At 53.2% G+C, this 26,708-nt stretch overlaps 1 protein-coding gene across 1 annotated transcript; it reads right to left on the bottom strand.

Annotated features, from left to right (window-relative positions):
- Positions 1–1,536: 1,536 nt before the first annotated feature.
- CHRDL2 (chordin like 2) lies at positions 1,537–24,991 on the bottom strand. Its single transcript, XM_005524170.3, has 11 exons — positions 24,891–24,991; positions 18,691–18,803; positions 17,830–17,923; positions 16,775–16,917; positions 14,242–14,335; positions 13,874–13,929; positions 11,961–12,129; positions 10,862–11,056; positions 7,604–7,786; positions 4,121–4,213; positions 1,537–2,314 (listed from the first exon to the last, which is right to left on the bottom strand). The coding sequence occupies exons 1-11, from the start codon at positions 24,970–24,972 to the stop codon at positions 2,238–2,240; spliced, it is 1,299 nt and encodes a 432-aa protein (XP_005524227.2). The 5' UTR covers positions 24,973–24,991; the 3' UTR covers positions 1,537–2,237.
- Between the last annotated feature and the right edge of the window lie 1,717 nt (positions 24,992–26,708).

Raw genomic sequence — 26,708 nt, forward strand, 5'->3', positions numbered from 1 at the left:
GGACACCGCTGACACCGGCGAGCCGAGGGGAAGCTTTTCCCATGTGCCATCCCTCTGCTCTGGGACAGGCCAGCAGAGCTGGGGGTGCCAGGGGAGCGTGGAAGAGCCACATCACACGAAGGGCATTTTTGGAGACCGGGGTGAGGCAGCTCTGTGGTCACTTGAGACCCGTGGTGCTCTCTAGGAGTGCAATGTGCCACACTCTGGGCTGGGATCACTCAGGGGCACCACCTCCATAGAATGAGGATGACTGAATTGCTCAGATTAGGAAAACCCTCTGGTCCCATCCAGCCCAACCATTCTCCCAGCCTTGCCAAGGCCACCTCTATCCTACGTCCCCAAGCACCCCATCCACACAGCTTTCAATCCACCCAGGGATGGGTGGAGCAGCTGTGCCAGGGCTGGACAACCTTTTGGGGAAGGAACATCCCCTAACAGCCAACCTGAACCTCCTCTGGTGCCTTGCTCCCTGGGAGAAGAGCCCGATCCCATGCGGGTCCCTCTGTTACTGCTCACCAAGAGGCTTCTCCTGGTCCTGGAGCATCCAGCAGCATCCAGCACACCCCTGGACATGGCAGAGGGGTTCTGTGTGTAAGGCACTCAGCTGGGTTGCACCCAAGAGGTCTGGTTGTGTCTGGGCTTAGTGTCCATGGTCCCAGGAGAGCCTGTATGGGCTCAGCACCCTGCAGATACTTGCAGGAAACCTCAGCCAGACCAGGCAGTGCAGAATTCCTGCTGATTTCCTTCCAGCCTTCCCTACAAACCCACCGGAGCAGCTTCATTCCAACGCCTCCACTTCTGGTAAATGAGCACAAATTGGCCCTCGGCTCAGCTCCAATTAGATCACACAAGGGCCAGCTAATTAGGCTGACAAGTGAGGGGTCAGGCTGTGCCCGAGGACTGTCAGCATCCTCGCGCTGCAGCCTCCATGCAGGCGGCTGTGGGGCAGGGAGGTGGCTTGGCCCCTCTCCCTTCTCCTCATTCCATGGGGAGCCCCCCTAATGCCCAAACCTCACTGGGACTTTTTCCTGGATAAACTTAGGCAGCTCAGCCCCTTTGTGTGGCCCTGGTGAGCAGTGCCAGCTCAGGGCCCAAGCCCCGAGCTCTGTTTTCAGCCCAGAGCCATGAGCAGACCACAAGCAGATGGGAAGGGGTGATCCCTTACGGATGAGCAAAGCATCTGCGGGATTTCTCTGCATCCCAGCCCTGAGGATGTTGCCTGAGTGAGTGCAAGGGAACCAGACCCCACCAGGGCTCCTGAGCTTTAACACAGACCCTACAGGGAAAGGAGAAACCAGTACAGGAAGCTGAATCAAGAAGACTTTTAATCAGATTTGTCAGACAGAGTTGGATCTCCAAATAAATAGATTTATCAAAACAGTAAAACAAGAATCCAGGGATAAATATATGTACCAAAACAACCTGAAAATCCCCCAAAGCTGTTTCCAAACAAGGGGGAAGGTGATGCTGCTGCACACCCTCCTCCCCGTGCTGCAGAAACGATCCTGTTTGCCCTTTGGGAGATGCGCCTCCTGTGAATACAGCCCCATAGATATTATATAGGATAGATATAAATATATAGCACAATAAATGCTGAGTAGCGACCTTAGTGCAGTGTTCAGGGTCTCAGACCCTGCCAGCAGGTGGGTCCTCCCAAAACCTACATTTTCAAGTGACCTGCAAAGAAGGGAAAAGAATCGTCCCGGCTGGAAGAGAGGAGATTTTTCAAAAAACACCCTTGGAGGGCACTCAGCCAAAGAAACCCCTTTGCAGATCCCAAGGGCTCCAAGGAAGGGAAGAGAGATGATTTCTCTTTCTTTGCAGGTCATCTTTCCACCAGCAGCTGGCAGGAAGCAGAACGGTGGTGTTCCGCTTTGCTGCGCACTCCTGATGCTCCTCAGGAACACTGGGGTGTCCAGGATGGATCCCACTTCCTTGTGTTGCACCAGGTCTCACCCCTCTGCCATCTCTCCCTCCTCCCTCTGCTCATCCAACATCTTTGGGATAGTGGGAGGTGGTGGCCAGCCTCCTGCACTGTCCTGCTGGAGAGAGGCGCCTACACGGCTGTGGCTTCGATGCCGATGGATTGGGATCATTCTCTGGAGTTGCTGGAATTTCCACTAGTGTAACCTGTATTGCAGTGCCAGTCTATTTAATAATGCAGCTCTGGAGTTCATATATATGTGTATGTGTGTCTGTGTGTAGATAAATCAATAGTTAGAGGAAAGTTCTTTGCTTTACAAGCTCTTTGTTTCCTTCTCTGGGCTTTCTGTCATCAGCTCAGATGTCTGGGCTCGGAAGATGTTCCAGTGACCTGGATGAGCAAAGACAGACGTGTTAGCAGCAGCCTTGGAGCAGGAAAGCACAAGGATTCTCCTGTGTGTGTAGCACCCTGGGCACTGGAGGATGCCCAAGGACCTCTCTGCGGGAGAGGTCTGCCCGCAACACCGGCCGTGCTCACAGCAGCTCATCCATCATCCCAGCTCCAGGTTTGTAGTCTTGTGGTTAAAATGGTGCTTGGAGGGGCTCTTACTCTTGCAGTGCAATTAATGTCACAATCAATGGCACTCACATGGCTTTTTCAGGAAAACACTTGCACAGCCTGAAAAGAAAAGGGGCTCAGACTGACACAGGGATAAATCTCCCTCTCCACCTCTATAAAGGGTGCTTTGACATGTTGTTAGGTCCATGTCCTCCCCAGCATGTCTGGGATTTGGGCTGACTTTCTGCCTCTGAGGGGAAGAAGCATTATGCTTATCTTCTGTCTCAATCTCAGAAAGCCAAAATTTCAGTTTTGTGGGCAATGGACAAGTATGGTTCTCTCCTCCCTTCTGTCAGCCCCACTTGTTTGGGATGGGTTGCTCAAAACCCCCCATTTCTATTCATTTTTTTACTGCTGCCTCAGCCTTGGGTCTTCATTCAGCAGCCTATGGTAGGAGGAAATCCTGCTGCAGAAGAAGGAGGAGGAGGAATCCCTCTGAATCCCCCAAGGAGCTGCAGACTCCCAGCAAATCAAACGTTGAGCTGCGAAGCCCCCCCACCCCAAACCAGGACAAAGTGTCCCAATCCCTCTTCTTGCTCCCCAAAAGAATCCCTGGTGTGCAGGAGGTGGCTGGAGGTGCTTTCCCTCCAGGTATTCTCTTTCCTCAGTGCAATCCCAGCAAGGATTATGCAGCCCCAATGTCATTGCTCCAGGGGTGGAGGGAATATTTTTATCTGAATTAATCTTCTGCTGTGAAGAAATCATCAGTCAGAGCTTTCCTAGAACTTGCAGCTGCAGCAGTGGGATGGTTTCACAACAGGGTTATCTGTCAGGGAAAACTGAGGCAAGAAGAAGGAGGCACATACCAGAGACTCCACCAGGGTGTGAAGCCCAGCCTGGGACTGCAAAATCCCCCCAGGTTTGGTCAAAAGATGCTGTCTTAAATGGATTGGGGGTGACAATAACCCCCAGCATACCTGGGAGTGCTGCTGTGCACAGGCAGCAGCGCTGCTCCGAGCGCCCCCGCAGCCCACGGGGGCTGAGCACTGTGGGCACGGCTCTGACCCCAATCTGCCCCACTAAACTCCAGCCCAGCCAGGCCAGGAGGCAGCCAGCAGGAAACAGCATGGAAGCTCCGCTCCACACAGGCACTCCCAGCATGTGCACCAGCGTTCCTGCTCTTTGTCATGTTTACGCGCATCCCAGACCATCCAGAATGCTTCTTAAAAAATATTTCAACAGTTTATATTTTTTGATAATCCCTTGCGCCATTTTTTTCCCCCTCCCCACATGCTCCCAGGAGCACCAGATGGATTAGATATAAAAATCAAACAGTTTTACGGGCTCTGGAGAGACAAAACCTCTGGATTTCACAAGAGTGCATCCACTTTTAGAAAGCTGGCTGCCCTTTCCAATACCATAAAGTGAAAATGTGGCTGTTAACCAGGAGTGTTGCGTATGGGCCTGAAGACAGGTCAGCCCCAGCCCAGCTACTCTTGCACAAGTGTTTTCCCTACGGTTCAGCTCCCTACACCATGCTGGGATTTACACAGCCTTTTTGGAAGAGCAGGAAATCAGGAGGTGGTTTGGGGCAGGGAGTGCTGGAGGAGTGAGGAAATGGGATTTTTCTCTCCCTACCTTCGTTTGTCCTAGTGATCAGCCTGAAGTTTTGTGCTTCTTGCTTGAATTCCTGTTTGCTGATCTTCTTGGTCTGGATCAGATGGAATATTCCTGCAGAGGGGGACACAGGGCATCAGTTTCTGCAGTGCCCAATTGGAGGCTCACACAGGTTTGGATTCTCTGTCCCCTTCTGACACCCTGTCTGCCCCGGGGTCCTGGTTTGGTGCAGGACCTGCTGCCAGAGCCTGGTGGGAGCTGGGAATGAATCCAGGGCTGGCCAAGGCCAGGAGACATCTCATTTAAGCATCAGATTAGATATTAGGAGGAAATTCTTCCCTGTGAGGGTGCCAAGGCCCTGGCCAGGTTGCCCAGAGAAGCTGTGCCCAGAGAAGCCCTGGAAGTGTTCAAGGCAAGGCTGAAGCAACCTGGTCTAGTGGAAGGAGTCCTGTCCACAGCAGGGGTGTGGAATGGGGCAGGCTTGAAGCTCCCTTCCAACCCAAACCTTTCTAAAATTCTATGGTTCAATGAAAACACAGTCACTGCTTGTTAAATCAGGATGTTACACCATGAAGCAGCTGAAAGCAATGGCATTTTGTTGCTCCTGGAAGCATCTTGCCCTGCAGGAATTCCAATCTCCCCTAAAACCATGAAAGAAATAAAGGTGAGAGCAAGGGGATGCTGGGATCCCCGTCCCCTCTGCTCACTCTGAAACACCTACGTTCCCTGACTGCAGAGACCCCTCCATGCTCAGATGATTTCCTGTCCTGGAAGCAGACGGACCAACGTTTTCTATCTCTTCGTCAGCAGCGCTGAAATTGCTCCAGGACAGGAAAAAACAGAAGTGACCTCAGCAGAGATGGGTATTTCTGCCCCTGCCTGCATTGTCCCCTCAGCAGAGGTGCTGACTCAGATGTTTGACCCATGCTAACCAGAACCTGCATTTAGCAATGAAAGTGGCCTTCCTGTGGGATTAGGGGTTGTGATATTCCTACTCTCCCGCAAAGCATGACAAACCAGGCAGGTATGCCTGGAATATCCTTCCCCACCTCTCACTCAGGCTCCCGGAGCATCCAGCCACTTGCTGCCAGCAGATGTGAGAGGCAACGTGGGCCCCCTTATTTGGTTAAGAGACTTTCCCTGATTCCCAGCAGCAATTATACATAAAAAGAGTATGTAATGAAGGGGAATTGCCTCACAATCCAGATAAATGAGATGTTATCAACTGTGGAAAATTAGTACAGGAAGTCAACAGCATAGCAAGAAATAGATGGATACTTGGACCATTAATTAGTCCTTTCAGTGGGTTGGGTAAGGAGGTCCTACCAGTAACAAAGAAGATACCGGATGGAGATAATAAAACTGTTATTGACGCAAGAAAGGCACAAGTGTTCAATAAATTCTTCTGCTCTATACTTAGAGAAGAGCAGGAGGGTGTGCTTACAGTCCCCGGGGCTGATGAAGCACTTTCCAGCACATTAGTAACCAAGAGGATATTTTAAACAAGACCTACAAGAGATAAACATCTTTTAATCATCCGACCTAGATAATGCTCCCAAGAGCTTTCCGAGAGCTGGCTGAGACCTCTGGCCGCCCGGGATGGTCACTCCTGACACATGCCAGGGTCTGGAGAGCAGAGGAGGAGCGCAGGCCACACTCCAGTGGGAATGAGGATAGCGCAAGTTAAGAACAATTTGCCAGTGGAGAGGCAGGATGGATGGAGCTGGCACAGGGCAGTGCCATTTCCTGGCAAGCACATCCCATCTAGCAGGCAGGAGCATTCCTGGCAGCATTTGGAGTGAGCAGATGGAGTGAGCTGCTGGGGCTCTTGGGCACGTACCACCGCTTTTGCTGCTTTAAGGGGGGTTTGTACAAAAGAGGGGGATGGGCTTCTCAACAGGGCCCATAGCGAGAGGACACCAGGTCAAAAACATCAGAAAGTCAGTTTTCAAAACTGGTGATGTCCAGACCCCTAAAAAGATGGGGAAGCCCTTGGTGAAACTCTTCTGGAGGCCAGTTGTGCGCTACCAGCCAGCCAGGTAAAACTTTTGGCTGGGAGCTGGTGTTGGTTTCTCCTCCCAACTCCTGCTTTGTGGAGGAAACCGTCCTGGCCCAGAAATAGATGAGGCCACGTAGGTATCATGAGCCCATACAAAGGCAGATGGACGAGGTCCAGGTGTGACTTGCAGCCTCTTTACTCCACACACGCTGCTCTGTTGGTAGAGTGATGGACCATGGAGAGGTGGAATCCATATGTGAGTGAGCTCATGCTGTTTCCCAATAATAACACTTCACTCTGCCAAGCAAAAGAGCTGTGTTGGCCTCAGGGACAAGGGCCTCCCCTGTCCCTGGCTGGCAGAGCTTGGGAGCTCCATGCAGACGTGAAGCTTTTGGCCTCGGAAGATGCCGAGAAGGTTTGGGTGCTGCCCCGTGCCAAGGAGCAAGGGGAGGAAGCGGCGGGGCCCAGACAGCCCGGGCTCAGAGCTGTCCTCAGCTACAAGGTGCCATTGTGAGGGAGGCCCCACTGAGGCGGGGGAGCATGGGCAGGGGGGCACCCTGGAGGACGGAGGATGGCAGGGGCAGGATGGAAACATGGTGGTGACCAGGGCTCCATCTCTGGAGCTAATTTCTCAGATTGCTATCCATGTGTGCCCAGTCTCAGCAGCTGGCTGACGTCTCTCTAGGGAGCGGTGTGAAATGTGGACACACCAGGAGACCAGAATGGCTCCACATGTCCAGCAGACAGAGGTCGAGGGTCACTGTATCCATAGAAAAGGTACAACCAACCTCAAGCGCTCAACTTTTTTGGGGGTCAAGTATGTGCAATGGAAACTCAGGAATGGGGCACTGGGATGCTTCCCTGGGCTGCAGAGAAACAAAGCACAAATACCTACTGGGTGTCTCTGGACTCCTTCTAAGAGCAAAGCTGAAGGTGTGGGGAGAGAGCGAGAGAGATCGATGCCGTTTGACAGCGTATTTGCCGTGCTTTGACCTCTGGAGGACACACCAGCAGCAGCATCCAAATCCGCCCATCTGAAAAGTGGGCTGGGGACAAGTCATCCCCCTTGTGTGCACCTTTGCGGCAGCTTCCAAGCTGTAGGTGGACTGGGGTGTAAAAAAAGAGCAAAAGCAAAACCACAGAGTGGCCAGAACGATTTTTTGGTTTGTCTTCCATGTGCATTTGTCATGAGAGCAGGAAGGTTTGGAGGAGCAGCCCCAAGGCCCTTGTCTTGCTTGCCTGAGTGCTGTGCCTTCAGATGGCGTTGCAGCTTACGGTGAGGTTAGTGGGGCCAAAACTGGTTTCCAGCCCCTGGTCTGCATGGAATGCAGGGAAAGAGTGTGAAGTGGGGGAGTCAGAAAAGCCAGCCTGCTGTCAGCAGGTTTTGATTCACCACACAAGGGGTGCACCTCGAGAAGAGCCAGAAAAATTGAACAAAGCTTGGAAAGCGTCAGGTTTCCACACACACCTCCTGCTCTGCTGGCTGCTTTCATAATGGTGCTCACCTTTAATCAGCTTCCAGTTATAGATTTCCACCTCTTCTGCCAGCTCCTTCTCGATTGCCATGGTCCTGAGGATCTCCTTGGAGGCCTCTGAGCGTGGCGGCACGAACGTGTACACCAGGACACGGCTGGGGCTCTTGCCGCACCGGGGGGTGGCGATTCCATCCGTGGGTTTGACTCTGGTGTCTGAGCAGAAACAAGGACAGAGTTCATCAGATGGGGGCAGGAAGGACCATCTCAGCACCCAGCTCATGGAGAAGGCATCTTGTTGGCTTTGGTGCCACGTGGCACAGCCTTGTCTGTCTCATGATCCCATCCCCAGCTCCAGGACCAGCAGCAATGGAGAGGTTAATAAAGGATGCGTGGACCTCCTCATTCTCGTGTTTTTCGTTCCCCACCCCTGTCCCCAGCAGCCCCTGTGCCAGCAGGGATGGGGAAAGGGTATTTTGTCCATCTGGATCCCACATATTCTCTGCAGTGACCTTGATGCCACCATGGCCACAAAGCACGAGCTGGATTCCCCACTTCCCATCTCGTTCCTGCTGGGAGAGGGACATCAGGGGGGTAAAGGGATGAGCCCACAGCAGGGGAGCCTGGGCTGTCTGGGAAGTGTGCCCAGCTCAGCCCCACAGGTGGGCTCAGCACCAGCCCCAGCACCCTCCCCACATGGGGTGTCACCACAAGGACATCCACACTGGGTCCTACGTGACTTTTTCAGCATTCTTGGTAAAGAAGAGCTGCTAATTTTTCCCTTTTTATTTTTTTTTTTTTAATGTATCTGGAGTAATTAAGAATCCCCTGTGGTTTTGGAAGGAGATTTATTGCCTTTGGTTGTGGTCCTTGGAACGCAGAGGAGCCCAGCTCTGCTGAATTTAGCCTTGTTCTCCCAGTCAGTTTGGATGCTGAAGCATTTTGCACTACTTGAAAGAAAGTTTGGCTATAAATAGATGCCTGGGGTTTATTTTAGTAAGACAGTCACTTTAGGCCTGATTCTTCTCTCCCCCAGGCTTTCTGGGGTGGTCCTGAGCTCTTCTTCTCTGAGAGGGGATGGAAATCCCAATTTAAAGAGCAGCAAAGCTTTTCATCAACCAGAGGACAGGCGCTCAGTTCCGCAGTTCAGCGTGAGGCAGAGGGGATGAGCACAGCCCAGCACCCTCACCTGTCCCACTGCAGGGTCAGGGATCAGGGAAACCTCTGTCCCACAGCCTTAAACTTCACCTGCTCCAGGGCATTCACAGAAGCATGGAGTTGTTAAAGCTGGAAAAGCCCTTTAAGATCATGGAGTCTGTGATTAAAGCCCCACCTGCACAGCAGGAAAGGAACCCCTGGAATTCCACAGGGATTTAACAACCAAGGAGCTTTCACACCGGAGCCCACAGCAGCAGGGAGGAGGAGCAGGGACACAGAGGTCATGGTCACCAGCTCTGCCCACAGCAGTGTCCCCCCATCCAAACAGCACTTCACAGCAATTCCTAGGATCGGGCTCCCTTTAGCAAAATCACAGCATTCCTAAGCTACTGGGTACAAAGGAGGAGGATAAGGACAGTCACAGAAAGCACCTGGAAAAAGAACCTGGGCAAAGCCTCCACACGGTGAAGGAAAGAACAAGGATGTAACTTGGCTGAGCAATGGGGGTGTGTGTGTGATCGCTATCTGTGAGAACTGGAAAGCAGGAACAAAATCATTTTGGCTCCATCAGGGCGTTTAATTGGAAAAAAAATGAAGTCTGAACAGCAGACAAGATCCAAGCAGGGAAAGTTGTCAGATTTAAACCAGAGAGACCCACTGGAGTGGGAATGCAAGACTGGAAGGGTTCTGCTCAGTCATTACATCCCATTCCCACCAGGCACCACATCATAAATCCTGCTCATAAACATATCAAAAACCTTATTAAAACAGGCTGAGCTTCTGCCCTTCGCTCCCCTGGGGAGGCCATCTCAGAACCTCTCCACTCAGGGGCTGGAAAACCTTGAAAATCTCAGCTCAAATGACTTTGCAGCCATTCTCAAACATGGCCATGCCCTTTGCTTGTCATCCTGGGTGGAACCCCTCCACAGAAACTCCTGGAAGATGCGGATCAGAGGGGATCATGCAGAACCTGCACCTGCAGCCAGGCTTAAAGACACCTTTAGTCTCACTAGGGAAGCAGTGGGTGGTCCATCAGCTGAGCATCTCCTGATAAATGTCAGTACAGAGAGGTATCATGCACAAAACATTCTCCAGGGTGAACAGCAGGAGACGTCCCACCCTGCCACAACCTTGCCAGGTCTGTGGCTTAAAGCAAACAGCTTTCCAAAGACCAGGGAGCTGAGAGACCCAAAACACACTGAACTGAAAAGGAAAAGAGGTCTTCTCCACCATGGAATGGCAGAATCATCAAATTTGGAAAAGACTTTTGAGATCATTAAGTCCAACTGTTCCCCCAGCGCTGCCAAGGCACCACTGGCCCATGTCCCCAAGTGCCACAGAGCTTTTAAATGTCTCTGGGGATGGGGACCCACCACTGCCCTGGGCAGAGCTGGGCAACCCTTTGGGGGAAGAAATTTTCCGTAACATCCAGTCCAAGCCTCCCCTGGCCCAGCCTGAGGCCGTTCCCTCCCCTCCTGTCCCTGTTCCCTGGGAGCAAAGCCCAACCCCCCCGCTGTCCCCTCCTGTCAGGGAGTTGTGCAGAGCCAGAAGGGCCCCCTGAGCCTCCTCTTCTCCAGGCTGAGCCCCTTTCCCAGCTCCCTCAGCCTCTCCTGGTGCTTTCCAGCCCAGTTCTACCTGGACCACCCTAAAACCTGTGTGTTCAACCTCCACTTCCAGAGATGGAGCACTCCAATTCCAACAAACCATGAGCACCAGAGACAACCACTCTCCTGGGAAGTGTCCTTGCTCCTCCCTTCACACCTACACCTCAGCTGCCTCTGGTTTTTGTCCCACCTGGAGGTTTGGAGAACAGACTGTGTGTCCTCTCCCCTGAAAGCACCTTCCATCTGAGCACTCTCAGTGTGTCCTGCCTCAAGTGTCTTTCTCCAGACTTCATCCTCCCAATAGACAGAACCTTTTGGGGGTCAGGGCATCTTCCTTACCTCGGGCAAGTCCTGCTGCCCTCCAAGAGAAGCCAACCCTTCCATCAGTGCTTGCCCTTCTGAACCTGTCTAGTGTGAATTCTAGCCACCAGCAATCTGAATCCATACACATCTGTCAGCCTGAGGTTTTAAAGCAAGGATAGGGAAGGAAGGGGAAGGTAGCCACAGGAGCAGGTGGGATCCCACCTACCTGGACATATTTTACAGCATTTCCCATCTAGTTTTTCTGGATATTCACACGGATACTCCTTAGGGCATGTGATCTTCTGGCAGTCCTGGACGCCGTCCCTGCACGTGCAGAGGATACAGGGCAGGAGGCCGTAGAGGCGGAAGACGGGATGCCACACTTCCCCATGGGAGTAGGTCTTCCCATTGTAAACACAAGCTGAAGGAGAGAGAAGAGAACAGCTTGTGGAAATAAATCTTCCTCCTCATCTTCGTAAAGCCAATGGAGTCACTGCCTCAAATGTGGGTGCTCCTGCTGTGTGGAGGAACGAGGACCTCCAGCAGCAGCGGGCACTGGGCTGTCACAGCCACCACACCCAGAAGCTGCCATGGGACAGCGGCACCGAGTGCCAGGAGATGGCTCTGCTGGCTTTGACCACCCTGGTGGGGACAGGAGCAGGTGTGGGCAGGACCTCACCTGCCTCCCAACTTCTGGAAGCCCAGGGTCCCTCCGAGGCTGTCGCAGGAATGAAGCACAGTGAAGAGTGCCACCTGCTGACTCCTCCATGAAAATTTCTGGAGGTCCCAAAATTTCCTCCAGGCCTTCATCTCCAAGGACTGGAAAGAACCCTTCCAAGGGCACAATAGTGGGAGAGCCGCCAAGAGGAGAAAGGACCTGTTGTTCCCCACTTTGGATCAAGGGGCTTGACTCCTCATCTCACTTTCCCACTCTCACCTGCAGGAGGAACACCTGGGACAGCACTGGGTCAGACCCAGCACTTGCACATAGTTAACAAGGAGGAATATCCTGTCCCTCTGTGGCACTGTCCTGGAAGGTCCATATGGATTCTTCCAGGTGAGCTCCTTCCTTCCCAAGTCCCAGAACTCCAAAACATTCCAAGCACCAGTCTTCTTCCAACCCATTTTGGAAAGAGGTAGATTCAAGCAGTCAGGAGACTGTGGGCATGAGAACTGAGATACCTGGTTGAGGTTGGCCATGGAAGAGGGGGGAGAAGGACTTGCTGGTGAAAACCTGCCATGGAATCAGATTCCCTGAAGAGTTCCAAGCTCTGGAGAAGCCACTTTAAGCCACATACAGGCTGCCTGACCTCTGCATCCCTTACCTTTCTTGTGCTTCTCTTTCAAGACGATCTTCACAGTGGTGCCACCTGTTCCCTTGGGCTTGAAGCTTCTGGGAATTAACTCCAGGGAAGAGCTGAGAACAGTGGACACAGTGGCTCCAGGCGGCTTCCTCCCTATCACCTCTCCCAAGCACTGGTCTTGTGAGTGTCTCTGAGGGCAGCCAGAGAAAAGAGAGGATTCAGACTCCAGCAGTTGAGCTGCTCTCACTCCAAAGCATACTGGAAAAAGCCATGCAGTGTCCTTCATGCCTTCCATCAGGAGTGGAAGGGGCAGAGACCACAGGGATAAGCAAAGACCCACAAGCCATATAAATCACAGAAATACTAAGGTTGGAAAATTCCTCTGAGATCTGGAGCCTGACCATTCCCTCAGCGCTGCCAAGGCCACCATGAAGCCATGTCCCCAGGTGCCACATCCACATCACCACTGCCCTGGTGGGGCACTGTACCAGTGCTGGACAGACTCTTTGGGAGAAGAAGCTTCCCTAATATCCAACCTGAACCTCTGGCACAGCTTGAGGCCATTCCCTCTCCTCCTGTCCCTGTTCCCTGGGAACAGGGTCTGACCCCAACCCAGCTGTCCCCTCCTGTCAGGGAGTTGTGCAGAGCCAGAAGGGCCCCCTGAGCCTCCTCTTCCCCAGGCTGAGCCCCTTTCCCAGCTCCCTCAGCCCCTCCTGGGGCTCCAGTCCCTTCCCCATCTTGCTGCTGCCACCACCCAGGGTGTGCTGAGCAGTCGGTGTCAGTGCCCCACACTGGTGTCCCCCTCATGTGGGTCACCCTCGCTGGGGCAGCACCTTTCCCTAACCAAGCTCAACCCAATGCCCTCAGAGAAGCATGTGAGGTCCTACATCCCTAAAACACACAAGGAAAGAGGCTGGTCTTTCCTAGATGGGAAAATGAGGACTGGCATCCGTGTGGCTCAGACGGGATCAGAAAGGTGAGGATGGGCCATATCCTGCTCTCTCACCTGGTAGACACCAGGGCAGTCGGCATGGGGCTGCCAGCCAGCAGGACTGAAATGCCAGGAACATCCCAGGCTTCCAAGAGCAGAGTGCTGGGACAAGACACGCAGCACAAAGGGTCCCCTTGTATCTATTTTGGAGGTTTTATAGGTGGTGGAGCAGTATGGAAAAGGGGCAGAGCCAGAAGCTAAGTGACCTAATCCCACAGACCTGGCATGGGCTGCCCAGCTCTGAAATGTCACTGTGAAGGAACCCTCAGCAGCCAAGGAGTCACTTTTTCCTTGCTGGGGCTGCTGATACAAACAGCCTGGGGAGGGCAGAGTAGTGGCCAGCTCCAGCACTGCCCTCTTGGTGGGAGGCAGGACACCTTGATGCCCAAGGGGAGAGGAGACACCTTCTCCTGAAGGAAAAACCCTCTCAAGAGAGATCTGGGCATCTGACTCTATGGACAAGGGTCAAGCCTGGCTGCTGGTCACCTCTGTGTCTGCTCTGACAATGTCCTTGCAGATGCTGGCCAGCAAGGAGAAGTGTCCTAGATTTCAAGCTCCTGCAGGTCTTTTGCTCTTCCAAAGATGTCATAGAATCATAGAATCTGAATAATTAAGGTTGGAAAAATTCTCTGAGGTCATCAAGTGCAACCCTTTACCTGACACTGCCAGCTCCACCACTAATCCATGTCCCATGGTGTGGGAGAGTAGAAGAGTCTTTCCCTGGTGGCCTGAGGTCTCACCTAGGCTGATATCTCTCAGCTAGATTCAATTCCATGGCACAGTTCACCTGCAAGTCAGGTGTCCATGGTTCTGCTGTGTGGACTCCTAGAGCTGCTGGGGGTGATTTCTTTGTAGAGGACATTGTGCAAGGGCATCCTGTAAGCTGTTCAGGGGGCTGTGCTAGAAGCAAGAAGCGGAGTTTTAAAATGCAAATGTCACGTACAACACCTCTGTTTAGCTGCAGTGGTTCCTCTTCTGTGGACTTCTCAAAGGAGCCATCTGCAAGGGAAAAACATGGTCCAGGAATACTGCAGGGCTGAATGGAGGTTCACTCTCTGAGGCTGGAAGCAGCTCTCCTCCATGTGCTGGCCTGCCTGGGAGTCTGGAGAGACAGGAACTTTGCACATGCAATTCATATCACCCAAGGAAAACCTAAACCCTCAGCTTTTGCTTCCTGGTGAAACCAAGAGATAACAAGTGGCCTGATTTATAGCCCAGGCTTCCAAAATCCTGTAAAGTGGATTGAAATGGCTCCTGCTGTCAGGTGGCAACCAGCTGTAGTCTCCCAGCCCCAAGTCCCAGCCTCATTACCTTTGCAGACCTGGCAGCAGGAATCTGGCACAGTTAAGGGAGAGGAGCACAGCAGCTCGGGGCAGGTCACCAAGCCACAGTAAATCTGGCCTTCCTAGGAGGGCAGGAGGAAAAAAACATTGTCAACATTAGGAAGAGCTCTGTGTCCCACATATAGGGCTCCTAGCACCTCAAACTACAGGTTTACCATAAATCACTAGGAAGAAATTCTTCCCAGTGAGGGTGGGGAGGCCCTGAGAGCCAGAGAAGCTGTGGCTGCCCCATCCCTGAAAGTGTCCAAGGCCAGCTTGGGCAGGGCATGGAGTCACCTGGGATAGTGGAAGGTGTCCCTGCCCAGGTGGGACTGAAGGAGCTTTAAGGTCCCTTCCAACCCAAACCATTCCAGGATTTTATGAGTCCATGATCAAAAGCCCCCTGATAGTCCATCTTCCAACACCACCAATCAAAATATCATTGCTGTAGTGATTCAAGCTGAAAACCACAGGTCGAGGCCAGCCTTGACCTTTGTGCATCCCAGTGCTGCCTCAGTCAGTGGATTTGCACCAGTTTGTTGCAGGAACAAGTTTTTGTTACTTTGCTAAAGGGTAAAAAATGATGTTCAGCAGCCAGATGTTGACAGCAAGGTCATCTTCTCCATGCAGCAATTTTCTCTGGGGAACCCACAAGCTCCCAGTCAACCAAGAGCAAGAGGCCAGCCAAAGATGTCCTTAGAAAACCAAACCACAGCTGTCTAGTCTTCCATCAGGAAGCCAAACCAATGTGTGAGGAACATGAAGAGGATGAGGGAAGTTTGGTAGGGGATAGGATCTGGCAGAGGTCTCTGCATACCAAATCCTGCTCTCCACTCAGGGCTCCAGACCTGCCTCTCCCTTCCTTCTCCTTCTGCCCAGCAGCTCACAGCAGTGATCAGTGAGCTGCCCCAGGCAGGAAATAGCCAGTGCCATAAAAAGGATTTATCCCAGAGGCTCTGGTCTTGGGGCAGTTTTCAGAGGGTCAGACCAGCTGTTCACGCAGCTGTTCTAGCAGCTGACAACATCAGACACAGCCCGGGGAGATCCCCCCATTGAAGGCTCCACAGCCAGCCCTTTATTTTGCCCTTTGTATCCAAGGCATTACCCTGACAAATAAACAGAGCCTGAGTGACATGGGACATGGAGCTCCACGGGCTCCTGGGGACAGTGGCAGATGACCACATGCAGCTGGATTAGAGAGCTCCTTCCCAGTGTTTCCCACAATCCAGCTGGGATTCCCTAAGAGAGGAACCAGCCTCAAAAGCTGCACAATTTCTACACGTCAGTTATTCCTCTTGTCACCCAGCTCTGAGGTAGGTACACGCCCCAGAGGCTCAGACCAGCTATTCCAGGATCACAGATACTTCACTGTCCAGCATCAACTGATGCATCACCTGTGTGTGTGCTCTTGGCATGACAGAGGGTTTGGGCTCTCTTGCCCCTATTTCATTTCCTGGCCAAACTTGGTCCCACCCTTTGCTGAAAGCAAAGCACAGAGTGGTGAGATCTGGCCCCTCTGAGGGCTTTGAGGGACACATGGTGAAAGCCACACCTGTACCCATGTCATTTTTCATGGCAAAGGTAGCAGTGGGAATGAGCAGTGCCCTACCATGTCCAATTACAGTGTCAGCACTTTCAATCCCCTTTCCTCACTCCATCTCAAGGAAGAGGAGCTGCTCCATTTATCTCCCAATGCTTGGCTCCTGGCACTCCACACGCCTTCCTATTGCCGCTGGTCAGGCTGCACCCACACCTCCCACCTCCCGAGCAAGGTGTCAGAACTCAGATTTTGATGATTTTCAAAGGATCACAACCCATGGGAAAGGGCTGGCAGAGCAGAGCCAAGCCCTGTCTCAAGGCATTACTGGAAGCTCATGGAGAAGGAACATCCCAAAGGAGCAGTGGGTGCTGGAGGAGCAATTCATCACTGGGATGCACACTGAGGGCATCCTGGCCAGGCTGCAAAGGACAGGGCTTGGAGCAGCCTGGTCTGGTGAGAAGTGTCCCCACCCACGGCAGGGGATGGAACCAGAAAAGCTTTAATGTCCCTTCCAACCTAAGCCATTTTTTGAATCTGTGGATCGCAGGAGCACATGAATCCCAGGCCCTGGCACCTCGTGTCCATGCTGCCTTGGGAAGCACCAGGAAGGAGCTCACACTGAGCTCCCCTGGGCTCCCTGGCTACCAAGCCCACTGGCTCTGCAGCCAGCACAGACAGAAGGGCTCCTGGATGCACACAAAGCGTCAGTGGGGCAGCTGGGATAGCTGGATGCTGCTCCCCTGGAGCATTGCGGTGCTCTGTGAGGACAGGGCTCTCCCACTGCCCAACCCACACTGCCCCATTGTGGCCCACCCAGACCTGGCCCGGGTGATCTCCAGTAAACCTTCTGCACTGATAAACCATCCCCCCAGGGATAAACCATCCCCCCAGGAGCTGGTTCTGCCTCATCTCCTGGGGTTTTCTGAGCTGCTGGGGCATTGTTGGGGCGCAGGAGAGAGCCCCAGCTCCCGTGGTAGCTTACGGAGCAGCTGCACTGCACACACTGGTTGGGCTGGCGGCCGGGGAAGAGCTCACTGGTGCTGAACATCTCGCCCTGCTGGTACGTGGTCCCATTGTACTGGCAGGACCTGGAGGGTGCACGGAGGCCGGACGGAGAACGTGGCTCTGGAAAAGAGGACGAGAAAGAAGCAGGATGAGAGGCAGGCCCCAGTGCAGCACTGATGCCCCACCAGCCCAGCCCTAAAGGACCAGCAGCCCGTCACACACCACGAACACCTTGAAGTGGCCGAGGTGCCACGTGGTTGGTCAGCAATTAAGTGTCCAAAAGCTTTTGGAGAATGAGGCTGCCCTGGCTGCACTGAGCTCAGCACAGAGGGAAAACCACAGAGGGAAGTCTGACCTCACAAGGTTCTTAACAAAATTCTTGGGTTTTTCCCTCTCCTGCTTGTAACGATTGCCAAATTCAGATAGAGTCAGGTAAAAAGGGCTTATCTCATGGGTAATTAGCAAAAAATGAAAATTAATGAGTTTTTTTCCTTTTTTTTTTTTTCTCCTTAATTTCTCAAATCACTGATGGTGTCTGACTAGCTTTGCCATCACTCAGGTAGAGAAAGTTTTGGGACTAAGTCTTGAGGTAATCTGTGGGGGTGAGAATGAACATATTGAGGTGAAATGAGGCAGTCAATAGGGGTAAAGTAGGAAAAGTATTGGGGCTAAAACTTGAGATAATCTCCAGTGCAGAGAAGAAAGTTATTAAAAAACTTTATTTTTTTTTTTTTTTTTATTTTTAAATCCAAGACATTTTGCTGGCAAATGATCAGAATAAATTGCCAGCTTCTGTTTTGCCCCTGAAGTGTGAACTGACATTTTGTCTCTACAAAGCTCTTGGGATGGGGGAGAGAAGGTGATCTGGCAGAGAGCCCTCTTCCATGAAAATGAGATTTTTGGAGGGAAAAGGCAGCTGGAACAGGGCCAGATCCAGCATCACTGCACTGCCACAAAGTGGCAGCAGTGGAGGCACCGCCCTGTAGGACCGTGGCCACCTTGTCACCCCATCCCTGAGGAATGTCCACCTACCAGGGCACCGTGGGCAGCACTGCTGGGGATCCGTGACAGGGCTGGCACACGGCAGAGCTGGGCACTGGATCCGGTAGCACCTGATGTTGGTGTTCTGGGGAGAGAAAGACACGGTTTGTTTAGTCCACAGGGAACATTCAGTTCACCCCTGCAAGAGGAGGAACACAGCATTATCACAACAAATTGTGCTGGCTGTAACTCACCAGGGATATGTCCAGCCCTGGCTCAAGCCCAGCCAGATCATGGTCTCCCATCAGCAAAGGCTGCCCATCATCAGGAGCCCTGAGCCACCTCCACCCACAACCCACCAGTGCTACGGAGGCACAACCATGGAATCACTGAATGATTTAGCTATGAAGGAACCTTAAAGGTCTTGTTCCGCCTCCTGTTATGGACAGGAACACCTTCCACCATCCCAGGCTGCTCCAACCTGGCCTTGATCACATCCAGGGATGGGGCAGTCACAGCTTCTCCAGGCAACCTGTACCAGGGCCTCACCACCCTCACAGGGAAGGATTTCTTGTGAACATATTAATCTAATTCTCCTCTCTTCTAGTTTAAAACCCTTCCGTTGTCCAATCATTATCTGGCTGTGCAAAAAATAACTCTGTCTTTTTCACAAGCTCCCTTTAAGTACCAAAACGGCCTCCTCAAGGCAGCTCCCTCACAAGGTCAACCCAACACCCCCCAGGGCAGCAGCTTTTGCCAAAGGGAAGAGATTAACCCAATGCCACTGTGGGACTGGAAAGGGTTCTCTGGTCAAGTGAGACAGTGGGACTGATTGTCCTCAAAGGGGCCGAGCAAGCCACAGCACAGCAGCAGCAGCAGCAGCCATGTCCCCACCATGTCCCGGGGACGTGCCTCAGAGCAGCTGCAGCGGATGCAGTACATCAGCCCCTGGGGCTCCAGGTACGGGTGCCAGCTCTCCCCTGGGCTGTACTTCTTGCCGTTGAAGTCACAGAACATGTCTGGCCCTGCAAGTCAACCAGGAGAAGCTAAATGAGAAAAGGTTCCTGGGAGACCTCTCTGTGATGAGAGCAAGGACAGCCTTCTTGTTGTTCCCCACAAGCCACATCCCACCCACCAAATCCAGATTTTGTTCCCCCCATTTTATTTTTCTGCATGCATTTTTTACACTGGGACCCATCTGACCTACACAGCAACTCCTCCGAGCAAACTGGACTCCCTTGGCAAGAAAGGAACAGAGTGGGTGGTTTTGAGGCAGAAAATTGAGTTTTCACTGTAAAACAAAAATGCTCACTGGAAGATGGACAGGTGATTTCAGGGTGATGCTACAGGATGGAATTTCCCCCAGTGAGATCAGAATGGTTGGGAGTGGTGGCAGAGATGGGAGACCCTGAATTTAGGGGGCATTTTCACTCTTACCCAAAAAAAGCCCAACAAAAACAACCAAAAGCAAAAAGAAGAAACCCAAACAAAAACATTATGGGGAAAAACACATCCTGGGGTAAAACCTTTTGCTCCCCTTAAGAGCTTCAGCTCATTCTCTCAAGGATCCACAACAAGCAGGACTGGGTTGCTTGTGCCATCCCACCAGGTCTCAGCCCTTTGGTTTTACCCAGCCTGATGCAGCACTGGCCTGACTGAGTGACTTTTTCATTTATGGGGCTGTACAGGGGGACAACAAGTCCACCTCATCCACTTTCCATCCCCAAAAGCATAAACACATGGGATTTTTCTTCCTTCTTGATCCTGCTATCCTGAGAAGAGGCAGCTTCCAGCTGTGCTCCTGAACCAGAGGTGCCTGTCCCAGAAATGATCCAGACCTGCCTCCACTGGCATAGATTTAACCTCACCATGGCACAGGGATGAGATGGTGCCCAGCACAAGCAGTGGAGGAGACCCCCTTTGGACATCTCTGCCCTCCTCATATTTTAGCAGGTCCTTATCAACCTCTTTCATCCCCAAGTCCAGAGTTATAAACCAATCCTCTGGCAGGACCAGGCCAGCCTGCAGCAGGAGCCTGTGGGACAAGGCCAGGATCACCAACAAAGCCTTCAGGACTTCAGCCAAGAGCCCTGATTCAACCACCCTCAGTGTTCACACCCACAAGCACCACCTGGTCCTGCAAGAGCAAACTCCAAACCCAGCAGGGTCTGCAGGAACCCGGACCCTAGAGCAGCCAGGGTGCTGCTCCCACTGCCAAAGCCCTGACAAGGCAGAGGGCCACCCCAGCACCCAGGCTCTTTCTAAGTACACACCTGTCTGTGTGTGATTCTCATGGCTCACATGCTCACAGCCCCGCTGAAAACCGAGGGTGATTTAACAGGTTATGTCATCGAGGGAATTTGAGGTAGTTTGGGTGATTGCGTTGCTCGAAGGCAGTGGAGACGTTTACGGTTCCTGAAGCATTTATGGGTCTTTTAAAACCTTGCAGCACCCTGGGGATGCAGGAGAGGGGGAGGGCTGTTTTCCAAGGCATGATGCCCACCATGCGGAACATGAACTCAGGTGAGCCGGTGGGTGCTGACCCTGCCAGGCTGTTGGGAGGGCTCCTTAATGAATAGCAGAGGGTCCAAAATTATCTCAGTGGCGTTCACCATCCAAAAGATGCTAAGAGGCATCCCACGCGCCACTCTGTCACCTGGGACACAGCAGTGGTTTGGAGGGCCCAGCTGGTGGTGTCCCACCTTGCCAAAGCTGGAGATGCCACCTGCTTAATGGATTTCTCCAATCAGCCAGACAAAATGCCCCCCAAATACGCTGGACTAGGCTGCAATCCCTCCTCCAGCTCAGGACCACCCTCAGGATGAGCCCAGGTGTGCTCTACCATGGCCAGACCCTCCGGCCAGCAGGAAAGGCAGCCCTGTGGGTCTGCAAAGATCTTTATAGGTCTCTTCCAACTCAAGCCCTGCCAGCAGATTTGAGCCTCTCTTTGATGGCTTTAGGCACTTGATTCTCCAAGCTGTACCTTCACAAGGGGTGACCACCAGCTGTCCAGACTGCCTGGGCCAGGCACAGCAGCGTGGGGCCACCACTGCATCTGCAGGTGTGGGGGTTTGCAGCAGCTTTGTAGTGGATGTTACCAGAGGTGTTTACCTTCCTTTTCCCTGGTCAGGACTTGACGCTGTCCCCACAGCTCTTGACAAGTCAGCAACCCCCTATTCCTGGCCACACAGGTCATGAGCTTACAGCAAACCACACAAAACTAGTGGGCATGTGGCTTGAATGTGAGGAAACCCAGAAGAGAGAGGAAAAAACTCTACAAAACTAGAAAACAAAAACAAACAAACAAAAAAATCCCCCAAAAATAACAACAAAAAAAACCTATACAAAAAAAAAAATCATAGTTTTGCAAAAGGGTGAGAAAATGACTTCATCTTTCCCTGCTTGCAGCATCCTCATGAATTATGCTGAGGGTGAAGAAATAGAGTTGCCTTGGTGTGACGTGGCCCTGCTCAGCTCGCAGGCTCCCATGCCAGTTGGCTGCTTCCTTCAAACATTTAATCACAAGTGGAGCCCTGGTTTGGGTCCAGCCCTCGAAAGCAGCCTGATTCATGTCTGCAAAGGGCCTGCTGGTAAAATTAAAGCTGTGCTGGGAAGCAGGAGACACTTGTTGGCATCTCAGTAGTGCTTTGATTTTGGCAAGAGGTGTCAGCATGTTTAGGCAAAAACAAGATGGGGATGGATGGATGATGGATGGATGGATGGATGGATGGATGGATGGATGGATGGATGGATGATGGATGGATGGATGGATGGATGGATGGATGATGGATGGATGGATGGATGGATGGATGGATGGATGGATGGATGGATGGATGGATGGGGCTTAAAAGAAGGAGTCTCTTGACCATTTTTTCCCATGCCAGGCTAATAATTCCATTTTCAGAGGTCAGATTTTGGATATCAGCCTAATCCACTTGGAGTGAAAGCCATTAGTGGAAGTGAATTGCTCCCATGCTGATCACTAAGGTGATTTTGCTTATTGCACCTCCAGCAGCAGCACACTCAGAAAAGTCATGTGGGTTTACTTCTCGCTGGATCTAGAGCAGTGGGGTGGCATCTTGTTGGTGGCTGGTGTCTGAAGCTGCTGAGGTACCTCCTAAGGAGACATTCCCTTCTCATGGTGTGAGAGCTGCAGCCCAGGATGGGTTTCTCCACACCATTCAGTTTGTCACTGTGGCTTGCTGCCTCTGAACCACCTCGTGAAGATGCAGCTGAGAGCTTCTGTGACAGCCTCTTGTGAGGTTTCCATTTCCCGGTAGCTGGAAAGCTTCCCACAGTACTTATCCTAAATCTTAAATTGGGTCCTTTCCAACCCATGCCACATTCTGTGATTCTGTCCCTGGGAGCGTTCTGATGGCTCAACAAGAGGTTGTGGGGTCTTGCTCATCTCCCCTCACTCGTCTTCTCCTGTTTCATCCCGAGGCTGAGGGTGGTCCTGCATCCCCAGATGGCACATTTGGAGTTGTCTCTGGAGCAGGGCATGTCTGACACTTTTTCAGTTTTTCTGGAGGTCACACACCTGCCAGCCAGCGCCATGCTGGGCATGAGGGAGGTGGTTGATGCAAACCAGTTTGTAAGTCTTAAGAGCAGCCATAAATAAAGTGTAAAGAGCACTGTCTGGTACACAGAGTCCAGGCACTCCTATGACAGCCTTGTATTTATGAAGGGCTTAAAATGCAACTTAGCTGAGAAGGGACTGGTTAAAACACATTGGGCCCTTGACATGTGGCATCCTAAAGACTCTGCTTACATCCAGATCAATCCCTACACACTTGCCTCACTCAGTTCTGGGCTGGAAACATCTTCTTGGGACTTTGGGAGCCCTGAATACTCTGTAGCTCTGAAAATGCAGCCTCATGTAGCATCTCTGAGTTCTCCAGAGTGGAGAAGTCAGGCAGACAGGGTCCGGCTTCCCCCCACTCCTTCCCAAGGGAATGGTCTGCTACCTACAGCAGGGTGTGCAGCCCTCACCTCTCCCTTACCATGCATGTGGTAGCACTCGCTTTCCATCATGGTCCTTCCCATCTCGGAGCACCCTTCATCCCTGCTGGATCCAAACTTGTAGGACAGAGGGATCCCAGGAACCCCCTTTTCTCCAGCAACCATGTTAAAAAGAAATTAAACATCAGCTTCCAAGCTCCTGGGGAAAACAACTGTCCCATGCTCTCCAGAGATGCTGGTGTTTAAATGCCTCCAGCCAAAACATCATTGCATTCAACCATTGCCCCTGAATTACTCAGAATGGAGCACATTCGTCCCAGTAACCTGTGCCTCTGATGTTTTTTTCAGCTGGAGTGTAAATCCCCTAAAATAGCCTGTTTCTGTGGGCAAATTTTTTCTGACTTGCCTTCAAGCCCGAGCATTTCTGCTTCTCACCTATTTTTAGCCACGACACTGTAGGTCCCTTGGCTGATGAGCCTGCTCGTAACTAATTTATTTCTGTCTTCACTCTCCCTGAACAGCCAGCCCTGAGAAAAGTGTGAGGCTGCAGAGGTGGATGGTGGAGAGAAGTCCACAATTTGATGATGACTCTGTCACCCAAACTTGCCCTTGACCTTGGGACGAGTCCTGGCCAAGCCCTCCACATCCTGTGATATGCCCTGTAGCAAAGCTGAGGTGTTTCAGAGCTGGGGAGTGAGCCTGGACCTACCTGCTGCAGCCCTGCTCCAATCCCACAGCCACCAGCTCCTTATCAACATTAGAAAACCTGCAAACAGACCCCAACACTTCCTCCCAAATCGGACAAACCCCTACTGCCCCCACCCAGGTAGTTCATGCCCATCTTACAGGCTCTGTTACACCTCCAAAGAGCAAACACCTCATCTAACACCTGTTTCACCTTCTGGACCTGTCTCCGTCCCCTTCCCAACCCTGCCATGGCAGCCTGGGTAGAGGCAGGGAGTCAGACCCACATCCCTTGTTCAAGAAACAGATGCTGTGGGCTGGGTTTGGCAGCTTTGGATGAGCCCAGGGAAGGGAAAGGAGCTGAATTCACCCAGATTTTGCTCTCCAGGGCTTTGCACAGCCCCATCCATCACTCGCCTTTTCCCCCCAGCACACCCCAGAGTCGGGATGAGCAATCCAGTGCTCGTATTTTGGGTCCACACTCCAGGAGGATGATTATTTGAGTGCCTAATGCACTGCTGGCAGCAGGCAGGTTGTAAATCACCCTGACGAAGCCACCGACAGACTCCTCTGGGATTCCAGGAGATTAAAGGGAAGAATAAATGTAGGGACACAACAGGTCCTGCTGCAATTTGCTCAGAGCTCTGGTGGCTCTGCGATGTTGCAGGGGTGCTCAGCACCTACTGGTAGGGTTCCAGTGCTTTGCCCAAGTCAAACCCACCTCCTTGCCCCAGTTAACACATCCAGCACCCTCCAGCTCTGGCCAAGTCCTTCAAGCCTTTTTGTGGGAAGTGCCAAACCTCCCTTCCTTATCCCAGTTAACACATCCAGCACCCTCCAGCTCTCGCCAAGTCCTTCAAGCCTTCTTGTGGGAAGTGCCAAACCTCCCTTCCTTATCCCAAACCTTCTCTGCCTCAGTCAGCCTGCTGGGAGCAAAAGTCGGAGAGACTGAGGGATGGATGTGGAGATGGACAAGGGATGGATGTGGAGGAAAGCCCCCAGCTTTTTTTGGGGCGGGGGAGGCATTGCCTCTGTCCCCATCCACCCTCGGAGGGGAGATGCACTCGTGCAGGGTGGGATCTGTGCAGAGAAAGGTCTGTGAGACAACCTCCTGCTCTGTGGCATTTCTAGCCCATGGAAAGGGGGTCCCAGACTTTCCTCACGCCCCCGCCGGCCCCCGGAGCCCCTCAGCCCCCTCACCATCACCACAACCCTTCAAAGCAGGCGGGGACAGCAGCAGGCAGAGGGGGACACAGCCGTGTCCCCAACATTGCAGGATGGGAAACCGGGCTGGTTGCATAGCCTGGGACATCCCAGCAGCGGAGGGCCAACACCTGCCGTGGTCAGAAGCCTCCCTGAGCCCTCAGCCATGCCCGCAAAGCACCCCCGCAAATTCCTGGGGACCCCGGGGAAACTGAGGCACGGAGGGAAGCAGCGCAGCCGGGACAAGAGCGGGTAAGACTTACGAGCCCGGGCTCGGCTCTCGGAGGCGAAGAGGAGCAGGAGGCACCGAAGGAGGAAGGCGAGGGGGCCCTCCCCGGGAAGCATCGCAGCCCGGTGCTGGTGCCCTGGGGCTCCGGTCCCGGTGCCCGGGGGTGCGCTGCCCGGTGTCCCGGCGATGTCTCGGGGTTTGTGCTGAGGGTTTCGCTGCTGCCCGGCGGTGCCGCGGTCTCGACTGCGGTGTCGGCTCCTCGGAGCACGGCTCGGTGCCTGGGGCTGCCGGACCGGGGCTGCCGGACCGGGGCTGCCGGACCGGGGCTGCCGGACCGGGGCTGCCGGACCGGGGCTGCCGGGCCGAGGCTGTGGCTGCCCGGAGGTGCCGCGGTGCCGGTGCCCGGGGATGCCGGTGCTGCCGTGCCTGTGCTGCCGGTGCCGGCAATGCTCCGGTGCCGGTGTCGGGGGTGTCGGTGGCCGGCGGCGCCCGTGCCCGGCGCTGTGGCTGCCCGGAGGTGCCTCGGTGCCGGTGCCCGGTGCTGCCGGTGCCGGCGCTGCCGTGCCGGTGCTGCCGGTGCCCGGGGGTGCCGGTGCCCGGCGGGGTTCGTCTCTCTCCGATCAAAGGCTCCTCCTTTAGGGAGAGTCGCGGAGTTGTTTGTTGGTATTAAAGGCGGAGATGGAAGCGGGAGGGGGGATCCGCAGGGTGGGTATTTTATTATTTATTATTATTGTTATTATTATTATTATTGTTATATTCCCACTTTTTTGGGGGGGTGTTTTAGGAAATTCCTCGGCGGCGGGAGGGAGGAGGGAGGGCGGGCGGGGAGGTGGTGCGAGAGCCGCAGGGTTAACCCCTGCCGCCCTGCGGCCGGGGCTCTGCCGGGCTGCACCTCGCCCTGGGGGCTACGAGCCAAGAGGGGACATTAATGGGGTACATCACGGCCCCAAACAAGGCCCGGCTGCACCCCTTCTCCCTGTCAAACGCCACCTGGACACTCGGCTCTCCCCACCGGCTGCTTGACATTCCCTTAGCTTCATAAAGCCATTGAAATGACCGGTGTAGACCCTGCCTTCAGGAGCCCCCCTGCCCCAGTCCACAATCCCAAACCCTCCTCCCACCCAGCTGCCGTCCGTCTCCACATGACGGGCAAGAAACACCATGGCTTGGAAAACCACGGGTCATGCCGTCATCCCTGGAGAAGCCACCTGGCCTCCACACAACGTTGCTCCTGTTCCTGCTGCTCCCCAGATCCTGCACAAAGTGGTCCAGCTCGGGCTGCCAGCCTTTCTCTGCCTGTCTATGGGGCTCAGCTTTCTACCCTCCAAGAGTCTCAGGGAGAAGTTGAGCAGCGCTGGATCTTCCCTGAGTAGTTGTGTCCCCTCAGCAGGGCCAGAAAAATCCGGGGCCACCAGTTCACTATGGAGGTGAATTTCTGCAGCTTCCTTAGACCAGATTTTGTGTGGATTTTACCCGATCCTCCTGATCCACCTTCACGGCTTGCAGGGGTGCTCAGAGCAAGCAAGACACTTCATTAGCACATGAAACCCAGGCTTTAAGGCAGCGATGAACTCCTTGTGTTCCACCATGGGAAGGCTTGGATGAAGCTCCCAAACCTTGCAGGATTCCTGGGCTTCTTCTTTGCAAACGCTTTCATGTCTACAACACAAGGTCTCTTCCCGCCATCTCCTTCAGCTTTCTCACACCCCCCAGACAGGGAGGAACTGTCATCACCTGTGATCCCTTTGGTGACAGGAGATCTCATCCATGGACCAAGTTACTCATTTTTTTTCTCTTAATTCAAGCTCAGGATTGAGCTTTCCAAGGTGTGAGATCTTTGTGCCTGTTGCCA

This window comes from Pseudopodoces humilis, chromosome 2, assembly GCF_049639895.1.
Source record: "Pseudopodoces humilis isolate 2021_Gansu_Grassland_sample_001 chromosome 2, ASM4963989v1, whole genome shotgun sequence".
NCBI lineage: Eukaryota > Metazoa > Chordata > Aves > Passeriformes > Paridae > Pseudopodoces > Pseudopodoces humilis.

Excerpts from the sequence above, each read along its gene's own strand:
- CHRDL2 (XM_005524170.3), bottom strand. The coding sequence starts at position 24,972 with ATGCTTCCCGGGGAGGGCCCCCTCGCCTTCCTCCTTCGGTGCCTCCTG. Across the intron at positions 13,930-14,241 it reads CTGCTGCCAGGTCTGCAAAG|ATGGCTCCTTTGAGAAGTCC; the intron begins GTAATGAGGCTG and ends TTTCCCTTGCAG. Across the intron at positions 4,214-7,603 it reads TAACTGGAAGCTGATTAAAG|GAATATTCCATCTGATCCAG; the intron begins GTGAGCACCATT and ends CCCCCTCTGCAG.